The sequence below is a fragment of the Dipteris shenzhenensis genome, chromosome 3, assembly GCF_047967505.1.
Source record: "Dipteris shenzhenensis isolate YYH24624 ecotype China chromosome 3, Dip_SZ_1.0, whole genome shotgun sequence".
NCBI lineage: Eukaryota > Viridiplantae > Streptophyta > Polypodiopsida > Gleicheniales > Dipteridaceae > Dipteris > Dipteris shenzhenensis.
This window is the reverse complement of record NC_141598.1, coordinates 32771122-32796795: the sequence shown is the minus strand read 5'-3', so window position 1 is coordinate 32796795 and position 25674 is coordinate 32771122. Positions and strand designations below refer to the sequence as shown.

Here is a 25674-nt window from a genome sequence, read left to right as displayed (position 1 = left end):
CCGTTGTTGAGATCTCACACACACGCACACACACACACACACACACACAAATTTAAAATATGCAAAAATATTAAAATTTATCTAATAAACCTTACTATATATTTAAACTACTCAATAAAGTTTTTAAAACTTTAAATATTTAGCTAGAAAATTATTTCAAAATATTGAAAATTATCTAGAAATAAACTTTACTTTAAAAGATTATATCTAAACAAATCTCTCTCTCTCTCTCTCTCTCTCTCTCTCTCTCTCTCTCTCTCTCTCCTGCTCCTTGCGCCCTCCCTCTCCCTCCATCCCCCTGCCCTCCCCCCCCCCCTCACACACACACACACACACACACACATCTCATATTTAAAAATATTTAACTTGAATATTATTTCAAAATATTTGGAAAAACTTTAAATTATTTAGCTTGAAATTATCTAAGCCATGAGGTCAGACTTTAATTTATTGTAAAGCTATTTTGAGAAAAAGTATCTATCCTTATGAGACAATGATTTGCCTCGACAAACCTCTCTCTCTCATCTAAAATATGTTAAAATATTAAAAGTTATCTAATAAACTTTACCATAAATGTAGAATATTCAAAAAGGTTTTTAAAAGATTTAATATTGTCCCACAAAGAGTAGCACGGGAGTGAGGAGGCGCTCCATCGGCTCACTTCTAGTACCCCCATGACACGTGTCTCTACCAGACCGCACAAGCTTTGCGTTAGAATGGACGAGGAGTATGAGCATGGGAGGTGAAGGATACTACCATACATGCTTCATCATTTCAAATCGAGGTGAATCAGTGCTCCACTCCACTGTTGCCTACAAGCTCCCATTGTTTAGCCATGCAACACATGGTGTTCTGTGCTATCCTCAGTTCAACCATGTGACACATGGTGCTTGGAGGCTCACCCTCTATGGACAGGCAGCAACCTGGTGTGCCTTATACCCTCCATAATATATAGTAAGATATGGATAGGGGTAAACAATAGCCTTCACTCAAAGAGTTTAGATGGGCAATGAGAAGAAGTCTTTTCCTAGTACCTATATGTGTGACATAAACAAGATTTGAAAGAATCAAGAGGAGGCCGATATCAAAAACATTATGGAAAACAAGTAGAGCTAGGGTTATTGGGCAAGCAGTAGATGTTTTAGAATGCAAGAGGACATTCCTAATTTATACACGAGTTGTGCTGAGTGTGTTAATGTATCGTTCAATGGTGGTCCTTTTAACCATATTGCTATTTTATTGGGAGATGTGCTAATGAGAGCCAAAGGAATAAGGATAGAAATCAAAAGTGAGAGATTGTGGAACCATCTGCCTGAAAGTGAGTTTTTGGATGTAGAGAATCTCACTCTAACATGGTGGTTGTATACAGGCTCAGAGTGAAAAATTGGAACACTATGACCAGATTGGTACACTAAGTACATAATTGTCTTAAAAAGGACATTGCTTTAGCTAAAAGACATGTTGATTTGGTTGCTCGTACTTGAAACGTCCTTGCTAATGTGGTTGAGATGTTACCAAATGTTCCCTAGGAAGACCAAAACTAAGAACATGGAGCCACTCATGGAACACAAAAAGGATTGGCCCGGGAGGGTAATGTACCTCAGAATGCTACTCATAACATTTTGGATCAAAATACTATTTAACATGAAGTTGTGAATTGGTTTTCCTAAGCTAGAATTTTAGTTGTTTTCAATTGCTTACATATGCTTTCATCTTCCCTAGACTTAATCTTAGAATGGTACTTGTTACTCCCCCTCTTTTGTATATGGGATAGAGAAAATTGATGTAAGCAAAGCTACTATTGATATAATATGGACTTGTGTGTGTGTGTGTGTGTGTTTAGATTAAAAAGTCCCATCAATTGAGCCATACAATTAATTCCATCAATTGGATCAAAAGTTCAAAAAGAGAAACATATAAGGAAAAAATGTTTGAGACATCTAAGATCTAAGTTGAAAACTGTAACTACAGTTTGCAAAAAATTTAACCAAAATTAAGAATTTTTAATAATATTGCGTTTGATAAACATAATATTGAAAAACAAAGTCGTATCCTTAGGCAGTCTAGGTTCCGAGGTCAAGGACCACTTAGCTGCCACCATCCAAACAAACTAGGTATTAGAACATCATAGTTACGTTTGGGTAGATAGGTAATGCCTATTTTCCTCATCTTGTTATCTCTTTACCTAGGAATACAGACAACCATATGGATTCTTAGATAATTAAAAAAACAATTTAGCCATAAGTGAAGTTTAAGTCACAAGTGGAGTAAGGAGCAAATGAGTGCATGGGTTAAGAAGGGATTAGAGGAGGTATGGGACGATTAGTGGGCTTGGTATGTGGGGTGGTTAAAAAGAAAATGTAAAGGAAAGATTTCAAGGGGGTAAATAAAAGAATAATTCATAGTTAGGGAAGTATTCATGTGTGTGTGTGTGTGTAAAGAAATAAGTGTCTGTGTGTGTGAGATACATTTACTAATCAATTTTTTTTATTTTTTATTTTTGTGTGTGTGTGTGTGTGTGTGCATGCGGTTGCGCATGTATGTGTGTGTTTAGATTAAAAAGTCCCGTGAATATTTGATCCATACAATTAATTCCATCAATTGAATAAAAAGTTAAAAAAAAAAAGGAAAACATATAAGGAAAAAATGTTTGAGACATCTAAGTTGAAAAATGCAACAACTAGAGTTTGCAAAAACTTCCACCAAAATTTAAAAAATTAATAATATTGACTTTGAAAAACACAATATTGAAAAAAGATGTCAAAACCTCATGCAGTCTAGGTTCCGAGTTCAGGGTCCACTTACCTATCACCATCTAAACAAACTAAGTGTTAGAACATCATAGTTACATTTGGGGACTCTACAGGTGATGCATGTTTCCCCCGGCTTGTTATTGCTTTACCTAGGAATATAGACAACCATATGGATTATTAGATAATTTTAAAAAAGTATTAAGTCACAAGTGGAGTAAGGAGCAAATGAATGCATAAGTTGAGCAGGGACTCAGAAGGGATTAGTGGAGATATGGGAGTATTAGTGTGCTTGGTGTGTGCGGTGGTTAAAAAGAGAGTGTAAAGGGGAGATTTCACAAGGGATACATAAAAGAATAATTCATAGTTGGGGAAGTATACATGTGTGTGTGTGTGTGTGTGTGTGTGTGTGTGCGTGTGCGCACAACATATGTTACCATGTGATAATGCATAATTACTATGCAATATATTCAAATGATAGTACATTGTTTCAAATTATAGTGCAATATATTAAAATTATAGTGCATTGTTTCAATATCAACCCAAATATATTTCTATTTTTTAAGGAGACAAATCCCAAACTTGCCAGGTGGTGGGGATATGGAGGCTCAAAGACGAATTCTAGAGGTTTAGGGAGAAATTATGGAGGTTCAAAAAGTGACACGTCTCAGTGGATTAAGACTCCAAAAGAGGAGAGGGATTTCATGAGAGTGCCACATGGTGCAGGGCGGAGACTGGTGTTGACGGCTAGCACACACAAGAGTGCCACGTGGCACTAAGACTTAGGAGGACAGAGAGGCCAAAGGTCGTAGTTGGGCAAGTGCCAATTGGATCAAGCATATTCATGTACCAACATCGCTTCTAGGTGTACAAATTTGGCTAAAAGAGTTGAGGATGGCCGAGGAGCTTGAGCTGCCAAGAATAATGGCATGCCCTCCTCCATTAGAAATAGAGGGGGGGGGAGAGAGAGAGAGAGAGAGAGAGAGAGAGAGAGAGAGGGAGGGAGGGAGGGAGGGAGGGAGGGGAGGGGGGGGAGAGAGAGAGAGAGAGAGAGAGAGAGAGAGAGAGAGAGAGGTTGGCATACAGAAGGTGTTGGGATAGGTTTGCATTTGGAAAGCGATGTGTTGGAAGGCCTCTAAAACATAAACAAACATTCTCATCTTTAGACCCTATTTAGACATGTTGGAAGGATCTTGAGGTGATGGGATGGCATGCCTTGATCAATTAATGTCTCCCAATATGTTAACAGTTTTCAACATCGCAAGCCAACCCTCAATAGCTATCTTGCATATCTGTAAGGTCTCCAAGTGAGCATGTTGTCGTGCTTGTTGCAAACTTTGCTCTACAAGAGGGAGGTTGCCATCATTTAGATACCTCAACAGCATAGGAAACAACCTTTAGGATGGGCTAAGATTTTCACTACACATTTGGTCATGTCTCCACCTCTGGTGCAACGAGAATATGTTCCACTTGGAAGGCTTCCTTAAGACTTGGTTGACGATGTGCATCCTAGCATGTTGGATGTATGAATTGGAGACATGAATTCCAGTGCCTTAGATTTTGTAGCTAGATTTGATTCTGAAAAGAGGTGCTTGGGCTTTAGCCAAAGATCCTCTCAGTTCTTGAGGACAATGCTTTGAATCTTTGATTTGGTAATGTTAATGAGTCAATAAATGAGCTATAGTTACCTCGCTCTAGAGAAAAGATATTGTTACTTGCATGCATTTGTGCCGTTTATTTCAATGTGGATAATTGTTGCTATTGATGCATTAGAGTCCCAAAGTTAAGCAATAATCCTTTTGTAATAAAGCTTATAGAGCTGAGGGAGCTGAGATACTTTGGAATTGGAAACTTAAAACAATCTCATAAAGTAGTTTAATTTTGGTTCTAGTGATGAAGGACACAGAAAACTATTTTAAGATCCCACCTTTAGACCTAGCGGCGCAGGTCTCTTACTCGTGGTAAACGGGTTATGTTACTCATGATTATATAGTGCAATAAAATTGAAACATCATGCATTATATTTAAATACATCACTATACTTATTTGTCGCATGGTAGTCGATTGTAATCGGTCCTTGTTTGAAATCCCATGTAGATTGATGTTTTTCCTAAATGGTACACTTAAGTCAATTAAAACTGTTGATTTGAATTAGCTGACTTAAACCTTTCACAAATCCCTAGCATTGTGGGTAGAAAACATAATCCATGCTACAAGAACTTTAAGACTCATAAGGAAAGAGAAAATCTCAAATGTGCACTCTTAAGGATTAAAGACTTAACCTAAATTTATACCCTAATCCAATATATGGGAATGATATACTAGAGTGTAGAATTGAGTTGATACAAATATAGCAAGCCTTATGGCCTATATCATGAAGCCCTTCGAGTTTCTTAAATGTGATTTTGAATATTAGCCAATATAGAGATTGGATTCCCTTGGATTGGATTGACGTACATCAAGCTTGCATGGGGATTCAATAGCCAATAATGGTTTTCTATAATATAAGGTTCTTGAAATAGTCTTTAATTATTGAATGTTTGATATTTTAATATTCAATATTTGATTTACTTTTTAGTGGTTTTCTTAAATATGCATGTGGGCAACTAGAATTTAGTAGATGTTTAAAGTCAATCTATAGAAATTCCATATCCTATGAAATCTAAAGAAAGGAAAATAAAAATTTAATATACTTTAAAGACTTCTTCAAAAGATAGATTTATTAGCACTATCTTGATAGATGGGGACCACTAGTTTTAGGAAATTTCAACCCAATTTTTTTTAAATGCAGTTTTAAAGAATTTCCTCCGAGTCCTCTCCCTACTAAAACTTCTTGGTTTTCATGAAACTTAATTTTATTTCATTTATCTTCTACAAGATTGGGTCCATGAGCTTTTGTGCTCTCGTCTTTTTCTTAACGTGTAATTTTTAATCCATGTTCTCAAATGCTATGATTTCAAAGGGAATCCTTTTTTTTAATGAGGTTATCTCACCTATCTTCTACAAGGTTGTGTCCATCTCTTGTCTTTTTAAATGAGGGGTCTAAGTGCAAGTTGTGCAAGTCCTCGTGGAGTCGTGGAGGACTAGCTTAAAAAGACAAGGGGGTTGGGGTGTCACCATCGATAGCACTCATATATGGAGGGAGTGCTAAAAACAAAAGAGGTGTCACCGTCCAAGTCTTTTGTCACTTTGGTATCACTCCTCCCTAGAGAACTAAGAGGGGTCATGATCCAAGTTGTCTATTGGTAACACCCCTTTAAAGTCCTCCCTCAAAAAAACTCTCTACAAAGAGGGGGTGCGAGCTAACTTACAAAGGGATGTTCTGGGTGGCGGGGTTTGGGGAGGGATGGGGAGGGGAAGTGGGAGGCCACTTAAATGTTATAGCCTTGCACGTTGCCACGCATATTATTACAAGCTCTTAGAAAATATAGATATATATTATCTAAAAAGCTAATAATAAGAATAATAGCTTTTAGATATATATTATGATTGAAGCCCACTCACACATAGTCACGCACATTATTACAGCTCTTGCTATTAACGATTTGTGCGACTAATTATCTAAGGATGGATCGTAGTAGCTTTGTGCGACGTGTGTTTGTCCGACGTCGATGGATCGTAACGGTTCATATGAACTATATGTGCGACTGATAAGCTAACGATGGATCGCGTCACGTAGATAAAGTCGCAGAGATAATTAATATATTAGCGGATTGTTGATAGAAATATGCACAGCTGTTGATATATCTCAACCAACAGCTGTTAGTATGTATTGAGACTAATCGGCTAACGATGGATCGTTGAAATAGTTGTGGATGCGTGTGTGGTTATATACAACTAATGTTAATATATATCAATGATGTGTGCGACTAATTCGCGAACGATGGATCGTTGAAATATAATATAGTGTGGCTGTGGGCCTGAATCGGTCTGTATGTTGTGTGCGCATTGCAATGCATCAGCTGAATTCAGTTCTCAGTGAAGAAGAATTAGATCAGAGCTAGATCAGACGTTGCAGTGTGCACGAGATGAGCATTCTACCAACGAAATATTCTCTCCCAGCTCCGTCAATCACCTTCTTTCTCCACAGCTTCCCTTGACCCATTCTTCCTCATCGATCCTCATCTCCCTTCGTAGCTGTCACGGAACTCATCTCCCTGCGTAGCTCTTTCATTCCTTCACAGTAAACTTTATCGTCCTTCACCCATGCCACCTTCCACCTTCCCTGCCTTCAACCCGTTCCATTCCTCCATCCACCTCTAGTTTCCCATGTACCTCACCACCACAGCTCATTTTCCACATTTTCTATGTTAGCTGCTGCCGCCTCCTCCTTAGACCCTCCAACTATCACAAATCCCTGCTTTCCCTTTGATATATAACTGCCTCCTTCGTTGCTGCACACGACGAGACGTTTCTCGCCTCCTCTCGTTCGCAGACTGCACAGGTTGTCAATCATCACCTTTCCATGGAGCTCAAACTCAAACTATACCCTCAGCGTAGACCTCTGCCCATTAGTCCCCTCTCGCTCTGCAACCCTCAAATCTGTAGCATTTACTCCACCCTCTTCTCCTCCGCACTCGTACTCTTTTTCTGCTTTGTTTATTTTGACCTTATCCAGGTCGCTCCGGCCTCCGGTGCCATACTGCGCAGCTTCCCTGCGGCTATGCGCTCTCTTCCCTACTTAAAAGCAGAGTCGGATGTGGAAAAGCTGCAGATCCTAACTATCGACCGGGATGTCTCGCACAACTCGACTAATGCGCTCCCGCATGCAGAGCTGCAACAAATACCACGTTCAGCAGAAACTGCTGACAAAAGAAGCCGTGTCCATGAAGGTGCATATTCCGAACATGCCCCGAACGGCGCTGCACCGGAAAAGTCTCAGTCCATGGACAAACCGTCCCAGCAATCTTTGCCAACGACTTCAGAGGGGGAGAAGGCTAGTGTTCAATCGGATCTCGGAAGCGCACGACAGGACGAAGGAATTGAGGAAGTGGTAGCGCCACAGGAGCTCAGGGACTGCAACCTGTTTGATGGTAAATGGGTAAACGATACTTCGTATCCGCTTTACAAATCAGAGAATTGCCCTTTCGTTGACGGCGGTTTTAGGTGCCAGGAAAACGGCCGCCCCGACGACGGATATTTGAAGTGGCGATGGCAGCCCTCCGGGTGCCGTATGCCAAGGTAAAGGTCGAAACCGAGTGCGGGTTTTCTATTTGGATGAAACCTGGAAATTTCTTCCAACCTGCTTTGCTCCTGGAATCACTTGTTACCTGCAATACCTTTTTCAGATTTGACGCCAAAGATATGCTCAATCGACTCCGAGGCTCTCGCCTCGTCTTCGTTGGGGATTCCATTGGCAGAAACCAGTGGGAGTCCATGATCTGTATGTTGGCGGAAGCTGTGCAAAACAAGAGCCGCATTTACGAGGTGAACGGAGAGCCTATAACTAAACACAGGGGGTTTCTGTCGTTCCGATTCGAGGATTACGATTGTACTGTGGAGTATTACAGGTCGCCTTTCCTAGTGCCGCAAGGGCGTGCTCCTGCCAATGCCCCAAATGATGTGAAGACTTCTCTAAGGGTGGATATGATGGACTGGACGTCCAAAGATTGGCGGGGAGCCAATGTACTGGTTTTCAATACGGGCCATTGGTGGAGTTACGAGAAGACACAGAGAAGGTAATTTCGGAATCCATGTGCAACTGTCACGCGTTGCGTGTGCAAGGGTAGTTCGGTGTTGGAGCTTAGAAGAAAGTCTCGATCGACGAATCAGATGATCTTGTAGTTGCGCTGCATGTTTATGTCATGGATTCTTCACGGTATAATCTGATGCAGTATAGAGATTGTTGAAGTTTAGAAAAAAGCTTCGATGAAAGATTCGATTCAAGTGCTGTAGCTGCTGTCGCGCTTTTATCATGAATTGTGTGTGACAGGGGGCGGCGTTTTGGGCATGAGTTACTGTAAGTGGTCGTGATGTAGGTACTTCTTGGACGACGGGTAGTTGGGATCGATCTGAGATTTACAATCCACTGTGTGCTCTGCATCTAGAGTAGGGAATTGGGGATGTGTAGAAGTAATTTAGCGTTGAAGCGCAGAAGATATGTTCGATCGGAAGTCCGGTAAACTGCTGTTGGAACGCGCTTTTTTTGTGGAAGTTCTTCCGTCTTATATAATACATTCTTCGTGATCTAGTGTTGAATCTCTCCGTTGATGATGATGATCAGCGGATGCCACTTCCAAGTGAGGGGAGAAGTGAACAAGAGCATGGATGTGAGAGCGGGATTCGCAAGGGCGATGCAGACTTGGAGCAGATGGGTGAGGAAGGAAATCGATCCCAGTAAAACACAGGTCTTCTTCCGGACGTATGCTCCAGTCCACTTCAGGTACGTACAAAATGTCTTAGTCTGCGCAATATCAATTGCGATTTCCCTATCGATCTGTTACCGGATCCAATTCAGGAGCAAATCGATCAGATCGAATAATTCCGGTTGTCAAGAAAGCGATCATGGTATCGTATTGATCTTATCAGATAATTCCGGTTGCCAAAGAAGCGATCGATATAATGCGCGGACTAGTGTATCAATCAGAGTCGACAATTCCGTTGCCAAGCTCGGATAGTGTATAATTCCGGTTGCCAAGGAAAGCGATCAGTCGCTAAATCTTTCGTTAATCGTTTGATCGACCACTTCCTAATGTAATCGGATCGATCCCTTGCGCTTGTCCAAAACACGTGATATCGATCTCGCAACGCGGTGAGCCATCCAACGGGTTGGAATTCGGATTGATAAAACGATAAACGATTAATATTGGATTGCAGGGATTGATGGCACATGACGAGCTGCTGGGGAAAGTTGAAGTAACCGCGTTTTTGTGTTCGATTGTGCAGCGGAGGGACGTGGAAGACGGGCGGCCAGTGCCACCAAGAGACAGAGCCATCGCCAGAGGGCACCCGCTTCGGGGAGGCGCCATGGACAAATCGATTCGTCATCTCTGAAGTACAAAACCTGCGACAAAATCATCAAGCAGCTCTGCTCGACATTACCCAACTATCGAATTACCGCAGAGACGCCCATTCCTCCATCTACAATCTCCCCAGAGACGAACCTCGCCAGATGCACCGCCAGGACTGCAGCCACTGGTGCTTGCCTGGCCTGCCGGATACCTGGAACGAGCTCCTGTTCGCGAGCTTGTTGGCATCCGGCAAGGGTCCCTGGAAGTCGGATCATTAATCTCCAGTACCGCCGGAGGAGTGACAGAAATTCGAGCTTTCGATTCATTTTGTTTACCAAAATCGCTGCCCGCGCGAAGCTGGATGAATATTCACTAACGAAAACAATTCGAGCTTAGGATTCATTCTTCACCGAAAATCGAAGGAACGATGATCGCTGCCGCCATTTACTAAAGGAGGATTGAGAAAATTCTCAATCTTACGATTCATCTAACACCGTAACCGAATCAAATTGGGTGGGATACGACTCACGACGATTGATCATGGCTGCAACATGTTCAAGGATTTTGCCAAAATCGGCAAAATTGACGAACAGCAGACAGATGAAACCCTAGAAAATCAATTAATTCTTCCAAGAGCAGAAAATCTGTAGTGGAATCCACAATGTATTTTGTACGTCCCACTTCAAGACTAGGGGATAAAGTTCATACGAAATCTGTCAAAAAAGTGTCCACTTGGAAAATGCGTTCTACAGAGGACCCTTTCCTTAGAGTGCAAGTCTCTCTTGTCTGGCATGTATGTACTATGTATGATCTCGCTTCTCCAACACACTTAAAAGGCTCGTTAAAGGTGACCTTTATATGATCATCAAGGCTCCTTCTTCTTATCTTATATTCCTTATTTCACACGGTTTGAGGTGTCGCTTAAATTCCTTATTTCAGGGATTTAGGTGTTGCTTAAGGGGCTTTGCCACTTGTCCCCTCGTCAGCCTCTTTTACGATTGGTCAATTTTTTACATTGGATTGGATTAGATGAAATATGGAGTCTAGACCATTCGATGAGATTCTTACGCGGGCAGCCCATAAACCTTTTCCACCGTTAGCATTGCTTCTTCACTTGGAACGAGCTTGTCTTGTATAGATCTAGGAACTTACAAGACGCGTGTTGTTGATTAGGATAGCGATAAGTGAGTCTGTACTGCGAATGCCATTTCTAAAGCAATCGTGTTTCATTCCAAATCATGTTTCTTCGATCCTCCATTTGCGTCTTCCAAGCCATGGACCAAATTTGTCAGGCTGTCCAAGAAGTGATGTAGGTAGCCGTTTGTTCTCAATATCAAACTCCATATCCACTAATTCTTGAATATTTCTGACAAACTCAAGACTCAGACTCAGACCTGCTGATGATGAGAGGATGGTGATAGACAGAAAAATTTGCATTGCTTTTGACCCTTTGAAAGAAATTGTAAAATGATTCATACGAAAGCACTATAGTGTCGCAAATGAGATTTGAGCCATTGGTTGCTGTACCGCACCACCTGAGTCAGGCCTCCACCCCTCTTTTCTCTTTCCATTTAAGCCTCTCTCTCCTTTGCATTGTTGGAGGCTCCTCTCCTCCTCTTTCTATTGCGTCTCCTGCATACTCTGGGACATGCAAAACAAACAGGCATGCCATGAGGGAAGGGATTAACCTTACATTTGCTCCTATAGTTCAATGCCCCAAAAGTCTTGGCTCCTACGATGGAGCCTTTTCTTGGTTTGTCTCACGGTTTTTGATCGTGCCTCTTTCAAAATTAGTTTCCATATATTAAACGTGAATCGATCCCGTTTTGAAAATCTTCCATGATCACGAATTGATGGATTTTGCTTCCTATTGTTATGTTGCTATCTGTGAAAGGGAGCAATCGGGCTGTCACTGAATGTAGCATTTCCCAAAACTTTAGAAACTAAGCCATCCATGTCTTTCGACCTTCCTAAGGCTATGGATTGGAGGGCGGAAGGAGCCGTAACAGTTACTAAAGATTAGGGGATGTGGGTAACAACTGCTAAAGATCAAGGGATGTGCGGTATGTGAAGAACTCCATTCCAACCCTTCTGTCATCGCGATTTTTTGAGGTGTGCAATTCTTGTGAGACTCAAAATTTCATCTTTTAGAGTTTTGCAATTGATTCCTATCAGCAATCTGAGCCCAGTAATGACTCTCTAAATACATTCTTCTTTTGAAACATCTTTCCCACTCCACGATCTCCTTACAACTCACTGGAAATAGCTTCTCACACTCTACATGTAGGGAAAAGGGCAAGGAAGATGCAAAAGGCAAGGGAGATACGATCTAGGATGACCTCCTATGAGCATATGAAGTAGGGCAGCTGTCTAAGAGAGGACCAAGGGGAGGGGGATGGGTGCTACAGGGGCTTCAAGGGAGAGGGAGTAACTACCAAGGATAGCAGCCAAAGCAACCTTTTGTGTTCCTCATTACAGCCTCTCCTAGCCATAGGGTGGGGCATCGTTCAAAGCACGAGTCGAGCATCCATTTCATCACATGTTGCTGCGTTGCACTCTCTAGCACTCATAACTTCTCTCCATACTACTGTTAGAGGCTGTTTAGAGAAGGAAAAATGGAAGTTGGAATTATGAAAAGGTAGACAAGGCACCATCATGCAAGCGTGATTTGGACATGTTTGGCGCAAGATAGCACCAGAGACTGTTGTTCCTTTTAGCTCATGAATACTATCAATATTTATAGGACGTTGACACCATCCATGGATATTGTTTAAACCCTCTTTAACATTGTCACGAATTTGAACAGATATAGCTTTCCCAGTCCAATGTGTGATGCATCCATTCACAAATAAAATCCTTCATTGGAGGTTGAGTAGAAACTTGAAATTGGAGTAACGTGTTCAATAGCTCAGCTTGGAAACTCAGATCTTATAGAGCAATCACGATGAATTGGGTGATGCTCATCCCACACATTGAAGGAGAATAGGGACCTCAAGGAGTGACTCAGTTGTTGCAAGATTTGAAGATCTAATAGTATCTGCATTCTCCTCCTTCCCTACAAACACCTTTGCCTCTGCAAAGAGTGTGTATTCCTTATTTCAGGGATTGAGGTGTTGCTTAAGGGGCTATGCCATGTCTTCCCTCCTCACAATTGGTCGATTTTGACGTTGGATTGGATTAGATGCAATATGGACTCTACACCATTCAATGAGATTCTTCTCCGGGGAGCTCGTAAACTATTTCAACCATTTGCATTACTTCTTCACTTGGAATGAGCCTATCTTCTATAGATCCAGGAACTTCACAAGACGCGGCGATCACTGAGGTTGTACTACGAGAATGCCATTTAATCTAAAGCAATCGTGTTTCGTTCCAAATCATGCTTCTTCGATCCTTCATTTGCATCTTCCAAGACATGGACCAAATTTGTCGGGTTGTCCAAGAGGCGATGTAGCTAGCCATTTTCTCTCAATATTAAACTACATATCCACCAATTCTTGAATATTTTTGATAGACTTGGGACTCAGAATCAGACGCGCAGATGATGAGAGGATGGTGATGGAAAGAAAAATTTGCATTGCTTTTGACCCTTTGAAAGAAATTGTAAATTAATGCAAGCAAAATAGCACTGTAGTGTCGTAGATGAGATTTGAGCCATTGGTTGCCATACCACATCACCTGAGTCAGCCCTCCACCCCTTCTTCTCTTTTCATTTAAGCCTCTCTCTCCTTTGCATTGCTACAAGCTTCTCTCCTCCTCTTTCTGTTGTGTCTCCTACTGTATGCATACTCAGGGACATGCGGAACAAACAGGTGCGCACTGAGGGAAGGGATTAACCTTACATTTGCTCCTATAATTCAATGCTCCAAAGGTCCTGGCTATTACGGTGAGGTGGTATCTTGGTCTGTCTCATGGTATTTGATCGTGCCTCTTTCAGAAACAATTTCCATATATTAAACGTGATTCTGTTTTGAAAATCTTCCATCATGAATTGATGGATATTGCTTCCTATTGCTATGTTGCTATCTATGGAAGGAAGCAATCGGGCTGTCACTGAATGTAGCATTTCCCAAAACTTTCGAAACTAAGCCATCCATGTCTTTCAACCTTCTTGAGGCTACGTATTGGAGGGAGGAGCCATAAAGACTGCTAAATATTAATTAGGGGACGTGCATAACTATTGCTAAAGATCGGGGGTTGTGCAATATGTGAATAACTCTGTTCCAACCCTTCCGTCATCACGATTTTTTGAGGTGTGCAATTCTTGTGAGACTCAATAAATTTTAGAGTTTTGCAATCGATTTCTATTAGCAATCTGAGCCATCTTCAATGAATCTCTAACATTCTTCTGAAACATCTTTCCCATTCCACAATCTCCTTCCAGCTCACTGGGAACAACTTCTTGCACTCTACAAGTAGGCAAAAGGGCAAGGAAGATGCAAAAGGAAAGGGAGATATGATCTGGGATGACCTCCTATGTGCATGTGAAGTGGGGTGGCTGTCTAAGAGAGGTCCAAGGGGACAGGGATGGGTGCTATAGGGGCATCAAGGGAGAGAGAGTATCTACTATGGACAGCAGCCAAAGCAAGCTTTTGTGTTCCTCCTTGGAGCCCGCTTATGTTTCTCCCTTTGCCATAAACATTTGGAACCATCCTTGCTTGAAATCAAAATGTAGACTATACCTTGAAATCTTACACCTAGGAATTGGCATCAATCATGACAATGAATTTGTGCTTGAAGTTCGGAGTGAGCGTAAATGAGGAGTGAAAGTTCCAGTGAACTCTATCTAAGGTCTTTAATCTGTCAAAGACATGTCATGGTACTCATTACCTTATAAGGTCACCTTTATATGATCATCAAGGGTCTCTCAAGTCTTATAAGGAAAGAAAGCATCCATAGTAGTGTCATTTTAGAGCCACTTTTAACCTGCAAATGATTATTTGATGTAAAATTATGGTGTTTGTAAAATATTTTCAAGTTTTTGACTATACACATTGGCATGGGAGTAATTTGAATATTTCCTCGATACAATACACACCATTTTTAGCACTAATCTCTTATGATTTCAATTTAGAAATTGAGAGGCATTAAAATATGGAAGGCATTGAAATAAGCATCAGAACAAGTGCCTCTTTGAACATTGAAATTAATGTCTTGAAAATAGTCAAAACAAGCATTATAATGCGGCTGATTTCATAACTTTCAAAATAAGCGTGGACATAAGTGGCAAAATAAGTTTCCACACCTCGAGTGCAATAACACTAGGGCATATTATAATTAGTATGGGTTCTCCTTAACCAATGCCAAATTTACCATGAATGTGTATAGATCTATATCCTTTTCCAGATTAAAATTTCAAGGATGAGGATGATCCTATTGGAAAAAGATACTAGATCTGTAAACTTATATGCATGGGTCATTGTTTGCTTGGGTGTAGCCATTTTTGGTGAGGTTCAAGGAAATTTCTATATATAGGTATCTTGCATGACCCATAACTTATGCATTGCTCAACAGAATTCACCAAACTTTGTCTTCATGTTGTACTACACATTCCAAATTGAACATGAGACAAAAAACTTATTGAATAAGGATTTGGCATGAGACCTTAAAGCATTACAAGTGCTATGTTGTATGTGAAGCATGCATCCTAAAGACTATAGGATATAGCAATTTATTCCAACACATCAAAATTTTATTTTGTACATATATGCAATCAAGTAATCCACTATGTGAGCTTCTCCTCAACTCAAGGACACACCTAAATGAGAACATTAGGCATGGATTAATGGGCCTCCAATGTTTTGCTAAAGTGGGGCACACTCCATAACTTTTTTTTAATTTGTTCAAAACCAAATTGGATTGAAAATTTCGAATCCATACTAGTGGGACTACTATATGGTGGTCTTAAAACATTGATAGTTGTTGGTATTCGTATCTAGATTCACCCTAAAATGGAAGAAGTTGAGAATGTGCAATTGTGCATGTGCAAAGATCTTTTAATAAATCCAACACTATTATTTATAATTTTGAATTGTTTCTTTTTCAATGCACTTGCTTGTTATACGAGGTCATTGCATTTTATAATACAAAGCATCAAACCCAATAGCATGTTAGATATGCTCAATGCCCCAACCTCCTAGTAACCACCAGTGGTCCAAGGTGCTCGAGTTGTAAGGCCCCCATATGAGGAGAAGCCATGTGTGAGCCCGGGACACTGAATGACTTGCATGTCAGAGAGGTCTATAAATGAGACCATTGATGGTAGAAAGGTGATTGTGTGGGAGCCCCTTGCTCTCGTTGGGGTCTGAGGAACTAGTTGGCCCCCAGTTGGGGGGTCCCAAGGGGACCAGCAGCAATATAGGTGGGGGTTCAAGGGCGAGAGCCCCTGAGGCGATGGTATAGGGAATATTCTCTGAATATTCCATGGACAACTAGTCGGTTCCACCGACTAGGTTGATTGGTCGGCTCCACTGACTAGGTTGACTGGTCAACTCCACTGACTACATTGATCCTACTACCACCCTCATAGCTATAAAGAAGCGACCTCCCCAGTCCATTGTATCAGATCAGTTCACATCAGATTAGATCTTCCAGCTTGTAGCTCTTCACCTAGTATCTGTCTAGATCGCCATCTAAGATCCACTGTGGGAGTGCACGAGTGGATGGAGCCATCATCTGTATTACATCAGCATTGAAGGAAAAGTTCGTTTGTCTCCAATTTGCTATGTACTCTCGATTCTTTGTTCAGTTTTTGTTCCGCTATGCCGAGTAATTTAACATGGTAACAGAGCCCAGGCGGCTCTAAGGATCGAAGAGTAGAAGAGAGGCGAGGGCTTCAACAGCATACAGAGTGATGGCAATAGGAAGTGGCTCGAGTTTAGTAGCTACAGCTGCACCAGCTGTACCAACAATCCAGGTGTTGAGGATTCGCCTACTAGCCTTCACTGAAGGCAAGCTAGATGATACGAACTACACTCTGTGGAAGTTTAAAATTATTGCTATTCTGGATTCATATGAGCTTCTGGAGACAATACTGGGGATTGACCCAAAACCACAAGGAACCCCCGATGCAACAAATCAGGGGAGTATGATACCTCCTAATGCCAACCTTCTACGAGCTTAGAAATGTAGGAACACAGATGCTCTATGTGCCCTGGTTACAAGTACTACTGATAGTGTTTTAACCTTGATTCAGCATACATCTAAGGCAATTGTGGCCTGGAACATATTGAAGAGTCAGTATGAGACGCGAAATTTGACAAGGATCCAAAACCTAGAGAATCAGCTCACAGCTGAGAAGCTTAATGAAGGAGAGACAGCGGAGGCATTAATAACCCAAATTAAAAATATGCGTGACCAGATGGTTGGTACTGGGATACAAAAGACTAGTGAAGAGCTAGCTCGGCGGTGTCTCTAGATATGTCCACTAAGGTTTGATGGATTGGTAACAGCGCTTAACACTCATGTGAGACCCCAACCATTGTCATTTGAGGAGTTTTGTACTTTACTTATGGAGGAGGAATTGAGGCTTAAAGCTCAAGATGGAAGCGGCAATGGGGATGTTGCTTTCTCTACCACTGCGAAAGGCAAAGGTGGTTCCTCCACCAAAGGTGAGTCCTCTACTAGTGGTGGTGACAAAAAGAAGAAGGGCGGCAAGAAGAAGTTTCAGGGAGAATGCTTCTACTGCAAGAAGAAAGGCCATGTGATTGTAGATTTCTAGGTCAAGAAAGCAGATGAAAAGAATGGTACCCTGGAGAAGACTGATAAGGGGAAAGAGATAGCTAGCAAACGGACATAGAGTTGGATCTATTTCTGGCCATTGAGGAAGAGTGTTCCTCAGTTCCAGAAGCTTCAACCATTGATTCATGGGTGTTGGATAGTGGTGCCTCCCGTCACATGACCTACAAGAAGTGTCGATATTGTTCCATGTAGCCTCTACACAAACCCATCACCATGACGGTTGGAAATAACGCAAACTGCCCTATTGAGGGTATCGGTATGGTTTCATTTGTTTCTAGAAATGGAGATGTTAAGAAACTATCTAATGTGCTGTATGTTCCATAAATCAAGAGAAATCTACTATCAGTTGCTTCCATAACTGACCTTGACCATGAGGTGAGGTTCAACAAGATAAGAGCAAAAATTATGGATAGTGCAGGCAATCTTATTGCCACAGGAGTAAGGAGGAACAACCTGTATGAGCTAAGTGCTCTTACAGCCACTGTTGGAGTGGGCACAAGCAGGCTTTGGCATGAAAGATTCGGCCACATCGGATTTGCAGTGCTAAAGGAGATGCAGAAGCAAGGTATGGTTTCTCACTTACCTCTGTAGTAGCAAAAATCAAAGAACCATGTGAAGCTTGCATGATGGGCAAGCAATAGAGAAAGGCATTCCCACAAGAAAGCATGAATAGAGCAAACGCTCCTCTAGAGTTGGTGCATGTTGACTTGTGCGGTAAGATGCCTACACAAGCCTTGGGGGGATCTTCCTATTTTTTATTGATCATTGACGACTATAGTAAGAAGATGTGGGTGTACTTTCTTCGTGAAAAGGCTCAAGCTTTTGGTAAATTGAAAGAATGTCTATAGCTTGTTGAAAATGAAATAGGGAGAAAAGTGAAGAAAATTAGATCGGATGGTGGTGATGAGTTTGTTTCTACAGAGTTTGGAGATTTTTGCGAGAGCAAAGGGATCAAGCAACAAATGATGACACCACATATGCCTCAGCAAAATTCTATCATTGAACGTCGAATGCGAACCACCATGGAGATGGGGAGGTGTATGTTGAAAGGTGCTAGACTACCAAACCACTTTTGGGCTGAGGCTATCAATACTGTGGTTTACATCCTTAATTGCAGTTATACAAAGGCACTCAAAGGTAAAACACCAAATGAGGATTACAGTGGCAGTAAGAAGCCATCTATCTCCCACTTTAGAACATTTGGGTGTGAATGCTATGCGCATGTACTAGACAAAGAGAGCAACACGCTATAACCAAAAAGCTCCAAATGTATCTTCTTAGGCTATTGTGATGAGAAGAAAGCCTATAAGTTGTATGAATGAGAGGCAAAGAAGATCATAGCAAGCCACAATGTGGTGTTCAGGGAGCAGCCACATGCAGTGGAGGAAAAGAAGAGCTCTTCCACTTTATCATCAAGCAAAGAGGTAATTCACTATGGACCTATCCCAGGAGCTATAAAGGAGGAGGAAATATCAGATGATGAAGGTATAAGTCACCGACCTATTGCTACACCACTGGAAAAGCAATTGCTGTGATGGGTAAGGCAGCTCTACAACCATGATAACCAGATGCCTATGTCTATTGAGCAGCATGCAGATGGACCAAGGCGGTCTCAGATAATTGAGGAGCAAAGGAGGGCTTATGCTCACATAGTCAATATGTCCTTGATGGCTAACATTATTATAGAAGTAAAGGAGCTTGCAAGTTTGGAGGAAGCACTTGCAAACTGAAATTGGAAAAATGCTATGCAAGTAGAATATGACAGCATCATGAAGAATGAAACTTGGGAGCTGGTAGATCAACCACCTAACAGAAGGGTTATTGGCACCAAGTGGGTTTGGAAGGTAAAGTACAAGGCCGATGGGACTTTGGAAAAGTACAAAGCCAGATTGGTTGCACAAGGATTTTCACAGGTTGAAGGGTTTGATTTTCAGGAATCTTTCGCTCCGACTGCCAGAATGACCACTATTCGCACAGTACTATTGGTGGCTACTCATAAAAAGTGGCTAGTTTATCAAATGGATGTTAAATTAGCATTCTTGAATGGTGACCTCAAGGAGGAGGTGTACGTGGCTCAGCCACCAATGTTTGAGGCCCCCCATTCTGAGAACAAGGTATGCAAGCTCAAGAAGGCCTTGAATGGGCTTAAACAGGCCCCAAGAGCATGGTATCAATGGATAGAGAAATTCTTTCATAAATTAAACTTCAAAAGATGTGCCTTAGATGCTAACTTGTATGTGTACAGGAAAGGTGGAAAATCTGCTATTATTGTTATATATGTGGATGATCTCCTTATTACAGGTGACTATGAAGACATGATCTAGCAAACTAGAAAGGCATTGAGCACGGAGTTTGAGATGACAGACTTAGGCTTGATGCACTACTGTTTGGGGATTGAAGTCTAGCAAGAGTCGGGTAAGATCTTCATCTCTCAGTAGAAATATGCAAGGGAGATCTTGAAGGCATTTGGTGTGTCCGAGTGCAAGGAGATAGCTACACCTATGGAGGTAAATGCGAGGCTTTCTATGGAGGATGCCTCACCACTAGTAGACATCGTGAGGTACAGGAAGTTGGTCGATAGTCTCATCTATCTGTGCAACACTAGACCGGACATCAGTTTTGCTGTTGGCGTTTTGAGTAGGTTCTCCAATAAGCCTCGGGAGAACCATTGGAATGCAAGGAAACGGGTGCTCAGGTATGTGAAAGACACTCTTGATTATGGCATCACCTATGGTACGGGCACTTCCTTGGCTGTTCATTGTGACTCAGATTGTTCTAGAGATGTTGATTCCAAGAAATCAATTTCTGGATATTGTCTCTCTTTAGGTTCAAGTATCTTCTCTTGGATCAGTAAGAAACAACCAACAGTGGCATTTCTTCTACCAAGGCTGAGTACAAGGTAGCATGTTTTGCTGCATGTGAAGCAGTGTGGTTGAGGAGGATCTTATGGCACATTGGAGTGCAAGAGGATGAGGCAACTGTACTGAGGTGCAACAATCAAAGTTGCATGGCCATTGCTAAAAATCCAGTGTTTCATGCGTGCACAAAACATATAGAGATTTAGTATCACTATGTGCATGATTTGATCGAGGACAGGATAGTGGAATTGGTCTACTGTCCAACAGAGTGAAATGGAGAAGATATCTTCACCAAGGCACTCGAGAAGGATCAGTTTTAGGGTCATCTTCAGAGACTCGACATTGGGCTGAGAAGGTAGTTGGACATTGAGGGGGGGTGTTAGATATGATCAATGCCCCACCCTCCTAGTAACCACTAGTGGTCCAAGGTGCTCAGGTTGTAAGGCCCCCATATGAGGAGAAGCCATGTGTGAGCTTGGGATACTGGATGGATCCTGACTTGCATGTCAGATGAGGTCTATCAATGAGACCTTTGATGGTAGAAAGGTGATTGTGTGGGAGTCCCTTGCTCTCGTTGGGGTCTAGGGGCTTGTTGGCCCCTAGTTGGGGGGTACCAAGGGAGCCAGCAGTGATACAAGTGGGGGTTCGAGGGCGAGAGCCCTTGAGGCAACGATACAGGGAATATTCCTTAAATATTCCATGGACGACTAGTCGGTTCCACCGACTAGATTGACTGGCCGACTCCACCAACTAGGTTGACTGGTTGGCTCCACCGACTAGGTTGATTGGTTGACTCCACCGACTACGTTGATCCAACTATCGCCCTCGTAGCTATAAAGAGGCAACCTCCCCAGTCCATTATATCAGATCAGTTCAGATCAAATTAGATCTTCCAGCTAGTAGCTCTTCACGTAGTATCTATCTAGATCGCCATCTAAGCTCCACTGTGGGAGCGCACGGGTGGTAGAGCCATCATTTGTATTACATCAGTATTGAAGGAAAAGTTCGTTCGTCTCTAGTTTGATGTGTACTCTCTATTCTTTGTTCAGTTTCTATTCCATTGCACCGTGTAATTTAACATAGCGTGCCCTGCCTATTTGTGTTTTGAAGCATTTGAGGTCACATTGCACTTGTTTGGGATACATTAGGGAAGAATTGGGGTCTCAAAAGGGCCTCATAAGGAATGGATTAGGGAATGCTTAGTGGGCTAATGCAAGGGGCTTGGAGGGTCCCAAAGAGGCCTAACCAGCCCAACCTAGGTGGGTTAAGCCCACATTTGAGCCCACCTCTCCCCCCATCAATGAGGGGAGGGGGCCACTTTTTGAAATTTTAATTTCAAATTTTGAATCTCCCTCCCTCCCTCTCTCTCTCTCCCTCCCTCCTTCTCTCTCCCTCTCCCTCCTCCCTCCCTCCTTCGTCCCTCCCTCCCTCCACCTCCCTCCCTCCTCCTCCCTCTCCCTCTCCCTCCCTCCCCCTCCTACCTCCTCTCCCCTCTCCCCTCCTCTGTCTTGCTCCTCCTCCTCCCTCTCCCCTCCTCCTCCTGCTTTTGGCTCCTCCTCCTAGAGAGGCAATGAAGGATTTCAAGGGCCTCGTGCAAGCAAAGGAGGTGCTTGGAGCTTGTGATGCTACTGGTGTAAGTCGTGAAGCTTACAACTCTGTTTTTAAAATTTTCAAGTCTGCTATGGAGGAAAAGTATAAGATATCTACAATGCCATTGCCAACACCATGGTCTCTAAGGCTTGCATGTCAAGAAACAAACCAATGTGCTAGAGAAAAGCTTGGAGGATACCATTGTGTAAGTGGCACAATGACTTGGAAGAGTAAAAAGAAATTTGGCATCCAAACGTTTGAGATGAATGCTTTCAATAATGTTTACGTGGATGTAGAGAATTTGCAGAGAGCCATGGTGAAATTCTATGGGATGAGAGAAGAAGGTAAAAAAAATTCCTTCTTCGGATTCAACTTTATTTCTTCTCATTTCTATATCCTTACAGTATTTCTCTTTCATTGTACAGATGACAAGCTAGTATTTGTTATAAAAATGGATGAAACTCAGTTGGTGAAAGAGCACAAGCTAGAGAGGGTGAGCATTTGTATTATGAACGATGCCTTGTTTTTGCTCAAGGGGATGAGGAAGTTGAGCAAGGTTTCTTAGTCCAATCTAAGAAGGACATATGGTGGCTTGTAGCCTTTGAGACCCCAAAGGAGTGCCATGAGACATTGAAGTGGGTTTTGGAGAGAACTGCCATCCCATCAATTATTCGAAGTCAAGAGGTAGGGCAAACATTAATAGTGGGTGGGCATGGAACGTTTCAAGCTGAATGGAATCTAGCTAGTGATTTGAAAACCCTCAAGTTCTTGTATGGTTGTGATACAGGTGCAGATGCAAAATGGACATGCTTGTATTGCACCCGCTCTCAGAATATGCAAAAGGTAAGCCTGCAATGGGAAAATGGCATCCTTTCTTGCAACCAAAGTGCAGCCCTTGATCGTCATAAAAAGGATCCTAATTGGGACCCCATTCTAGCAATTCCATTAGAGCGGGTACTTTTGATAAGCTACTGTATCTCTATCTAGTTTATGCTTGGAAAAGCAAGTATCTGCACAATGCATTGCAAAAGATGAAGAACTACTCTCAGTAATGGGACTTCACGAAGGCAATGCGAAGCTTAAGCAGGACAAGAAACAATTAGAAAGACACAAAATCTTCTTGCTAAAGTGTCCATGGGTGGACAAAAGGCAAGGAGGTTCTTGTCCAACCACAATGCTGATAAAGAAAAACATACATTGGCTCAAAGCACCCTAAGTTGGGAGTACTGGAAAGCTTTGTGTGAGTGCACTACAAATCAAGCATCACATCCACAAATTACTACTTTGAGAGCAAAATTGTGGACAAAGCTTGATGCATTTATAAAGTTGCTTAGACAAGGTCAAATAGATGAGCTTTATTATGAGAGATTCAGGATAGCATTGGGAGAATTCATATCATTGATGGTAGAAGCATGGGGGGAGTCACATATTACACATTACATGGTAATCCTCCTTAGGTTGAAATTTTGTGCTTTAAACTTGAGTCAGTTTATGTTTCTAATATGATGTTTTTCTTTATAGCATATTCTTTATGCACATGCACCATGGTTTGTGGAGCAATGGGGCCCTCTGTCCATTTGTAATACTCAAGGAATGGAGAAATCGCACTACATAGCAAAGGCAGCATACTTCAAGAATACAAGGCATGGGGGTGGTATCACGCGAAGCAATGCACTACACAAAATATTTGACTGGTTTTATAGATGTCTAGAGGCCAGGACTCTCAAGCATGATAAGGTAGAGGTCTCAAGTCTCGCAAAAGCGGTTCAACATGTCAAGAAGACAAGGAGATGTGCTGCTTGGAAGTTTTCAACAGGGAGCCAAGTGGTTGCACTTTGGTTGCAATATAGAGTAAGACAGGGGAGGCATTGGGTCCTATGAGAACCCCAAATGTAAAATGTTTGATGAATAAAGTTAACACTATTTTGAGTCAATTATAGATTCCAAAATTCATAAATTTGTTTGGAAATTGCAGAATTGCTTGTGCGACATGGTAGGGTGGAGGGGTGGGTGGGTTTGAAGGGAGGGTGGTGAAGATTAAGCATTACCGAACTAGCGACAAAAGACCAAGGGGGGAGGGGGTGCACTAAAAAAACCCTAATTTAAAAGGGCCTATAAATAAAAACCCTAAAGTGCTTTAAAAAAGACTATATAAAGCACTTCAAAACCCTAAAATCCCTCATTTCTATGGCACGAGTTAAACAAACTGCTAGACCCACTGGACACCGTTTAGATGCTACCCACTCTGCTCCTCACAACTCCATGGCCTCCGAACACACTGCAACCCCCAGTGAGAGGGCAATGATCAGCTGAAGGTAGTTCTCATCATCACGAGCAATGCGAGTCCCCACCATCCGACTCTCATAGGGGATCCCAAGGATCAAAACACGATGAGGAATCCCAACATGATGAAGGATCCAAGCACGATCAAGGATCCTCTCAGTCCTTCCACACACCTAACCATGGAAATAGAGAGGTCTCCTAAGAGGGACAAAATAGTTTAATCAATCATGATCAACTGCCCTCCCTCCTCTGTGGGGTCTTGGTATGGAGCATCTAAACCAACAAGGGGAGCAAGAAAGGCAAAGCGAGGAGATGTAGAGATTAAAGGGGCCACAACAAGAGGAAGTATTTGGCAGGCTTGCAAATATAATGAACCTTGCCCCCAATCCTCCAACCAAGTAGACCGCCGCACAGAAGAGCACCATCAACCCTCTGTGCCTCGAGATTGTCACATATGAGGAGCCTCCAGTACGAGCTGAGCAAGAGCCTGAGCCTGCTATCTCACAGCCTCATCAAAAGGTAAAGGGACCAAGGACAAAGCAGACCCCTAGGTGTGACAAGCCACCTTGAAGGACCCACCAGACATAGGAAGAGGAGTTTGAAGAGGAGGTTGCAAGGGAGGAGAGGCAAAAGAAGTTCAAAGTGGATAAGCGGCCATGGAGCCATGTCTAGAGGCCGGTGCATGGTCCCCCAAAGATTAAGAGGTGCAAAAAAGTAGGCATGAAGGCACTTCAAGAGATCTGCAAGTTCCAAATCACTGTGGACAATCTCATTCCCTCGTGCACCCTTCCAAGGTTTTATGTGAAATAGCACAGCATTACAAGGATGATGTGTGTTTCACTTCAGGTGCTATGGGAGCAATTCAGGAGGCAACGAAGCAGATGATAGTAGGTCTTTTTGAAGATGCGAACTTATGTGCTATCCATGCCAAAAGAGTAACAGTGATGGACAAGGACCTTGCACTCGCCAAGCGCATCTGCTCCGATCCCTCCCTTAGGCCCTAGATGTTATTAGGTTATTTGGTGTAATCTGAATCATTTTGTAAATCTCTTTCCTTTGAGGCCAATGAATGAAAGATATTTTTATGCTCTATTCCCATGTTATTATACATGTGATGTGATGCTTTCCATAAATTTATGCAAGTTCAGTGTGAATTTGAGTGGTCAAATGATGTTTTTTTGTCCTAGCGCAGAAGGGAAAAGTGTTTGGCATCATGCGAGGAGCTCAAAAAGGTCAAAACCCTCTATGGCATGTATGGAGCATGTTTGACTTATTGAAATAGGCTCCATATGAGCCATAGAGGGGTTTTACCTTTTTGAGCTCCCCGCACAATGCCAAACACTTTTCCCTTCTGCACCAGGGTGAGATTCTTACCGGATTTTTCAGAAATGACCATTATAGCTTAAAAATTTATTTGATAGCATGCTTTTGAACAGAATAGTGAATGAAAATATTAATGCCAATAAAAATTAAAGTTACAAAATACAATGACAGTATTAAATA

The 25674-nt window shown here is 42.1% G+C and overlaps 1 protein-coding gene across 2 annotated transcripts; it reads left to right on the top strand.

The window, feature by feature from the left end:
- The first annotated feature begins 7280 nt into the window (after positions 1 to 7280).
- LOC147903678 (protein trichome birefringence-like 9) lies at positions 7281 to 10565 on the top strand. Of its 2 annotated transcripts, XR_015543864.1 has the most exons (5): positions 7281 to 7931; positions 8039 to 8428; positions 8974 to 9132; positions 9636 to 10493; positions 10537 to 10565. XR_015543864.1 is itself a non-coding variant. In XM_087400531.1 (4 exons), exons 1-4 carry the CDS (start codon positions 7414 to 7416, stop codon positions 9976 to 9978), a joined length of 1410 nt encoding a protein of 469 aa, XP_087256657.1. In that variant the 5' UTR covers positions 7281 to 7413; the 3' UTR covers positions 9979 to 10565. The 2 variants fall into 2 exon arrangements, 1 of the variants encoding a protein (XP_087256657.1); XM_087400531.1 differs by having other exon boundaries at positions 9636 to 10565.
- The last annotated feature ends 15109 nt before the right edge of the window (positions 10566 to 25674 follow it).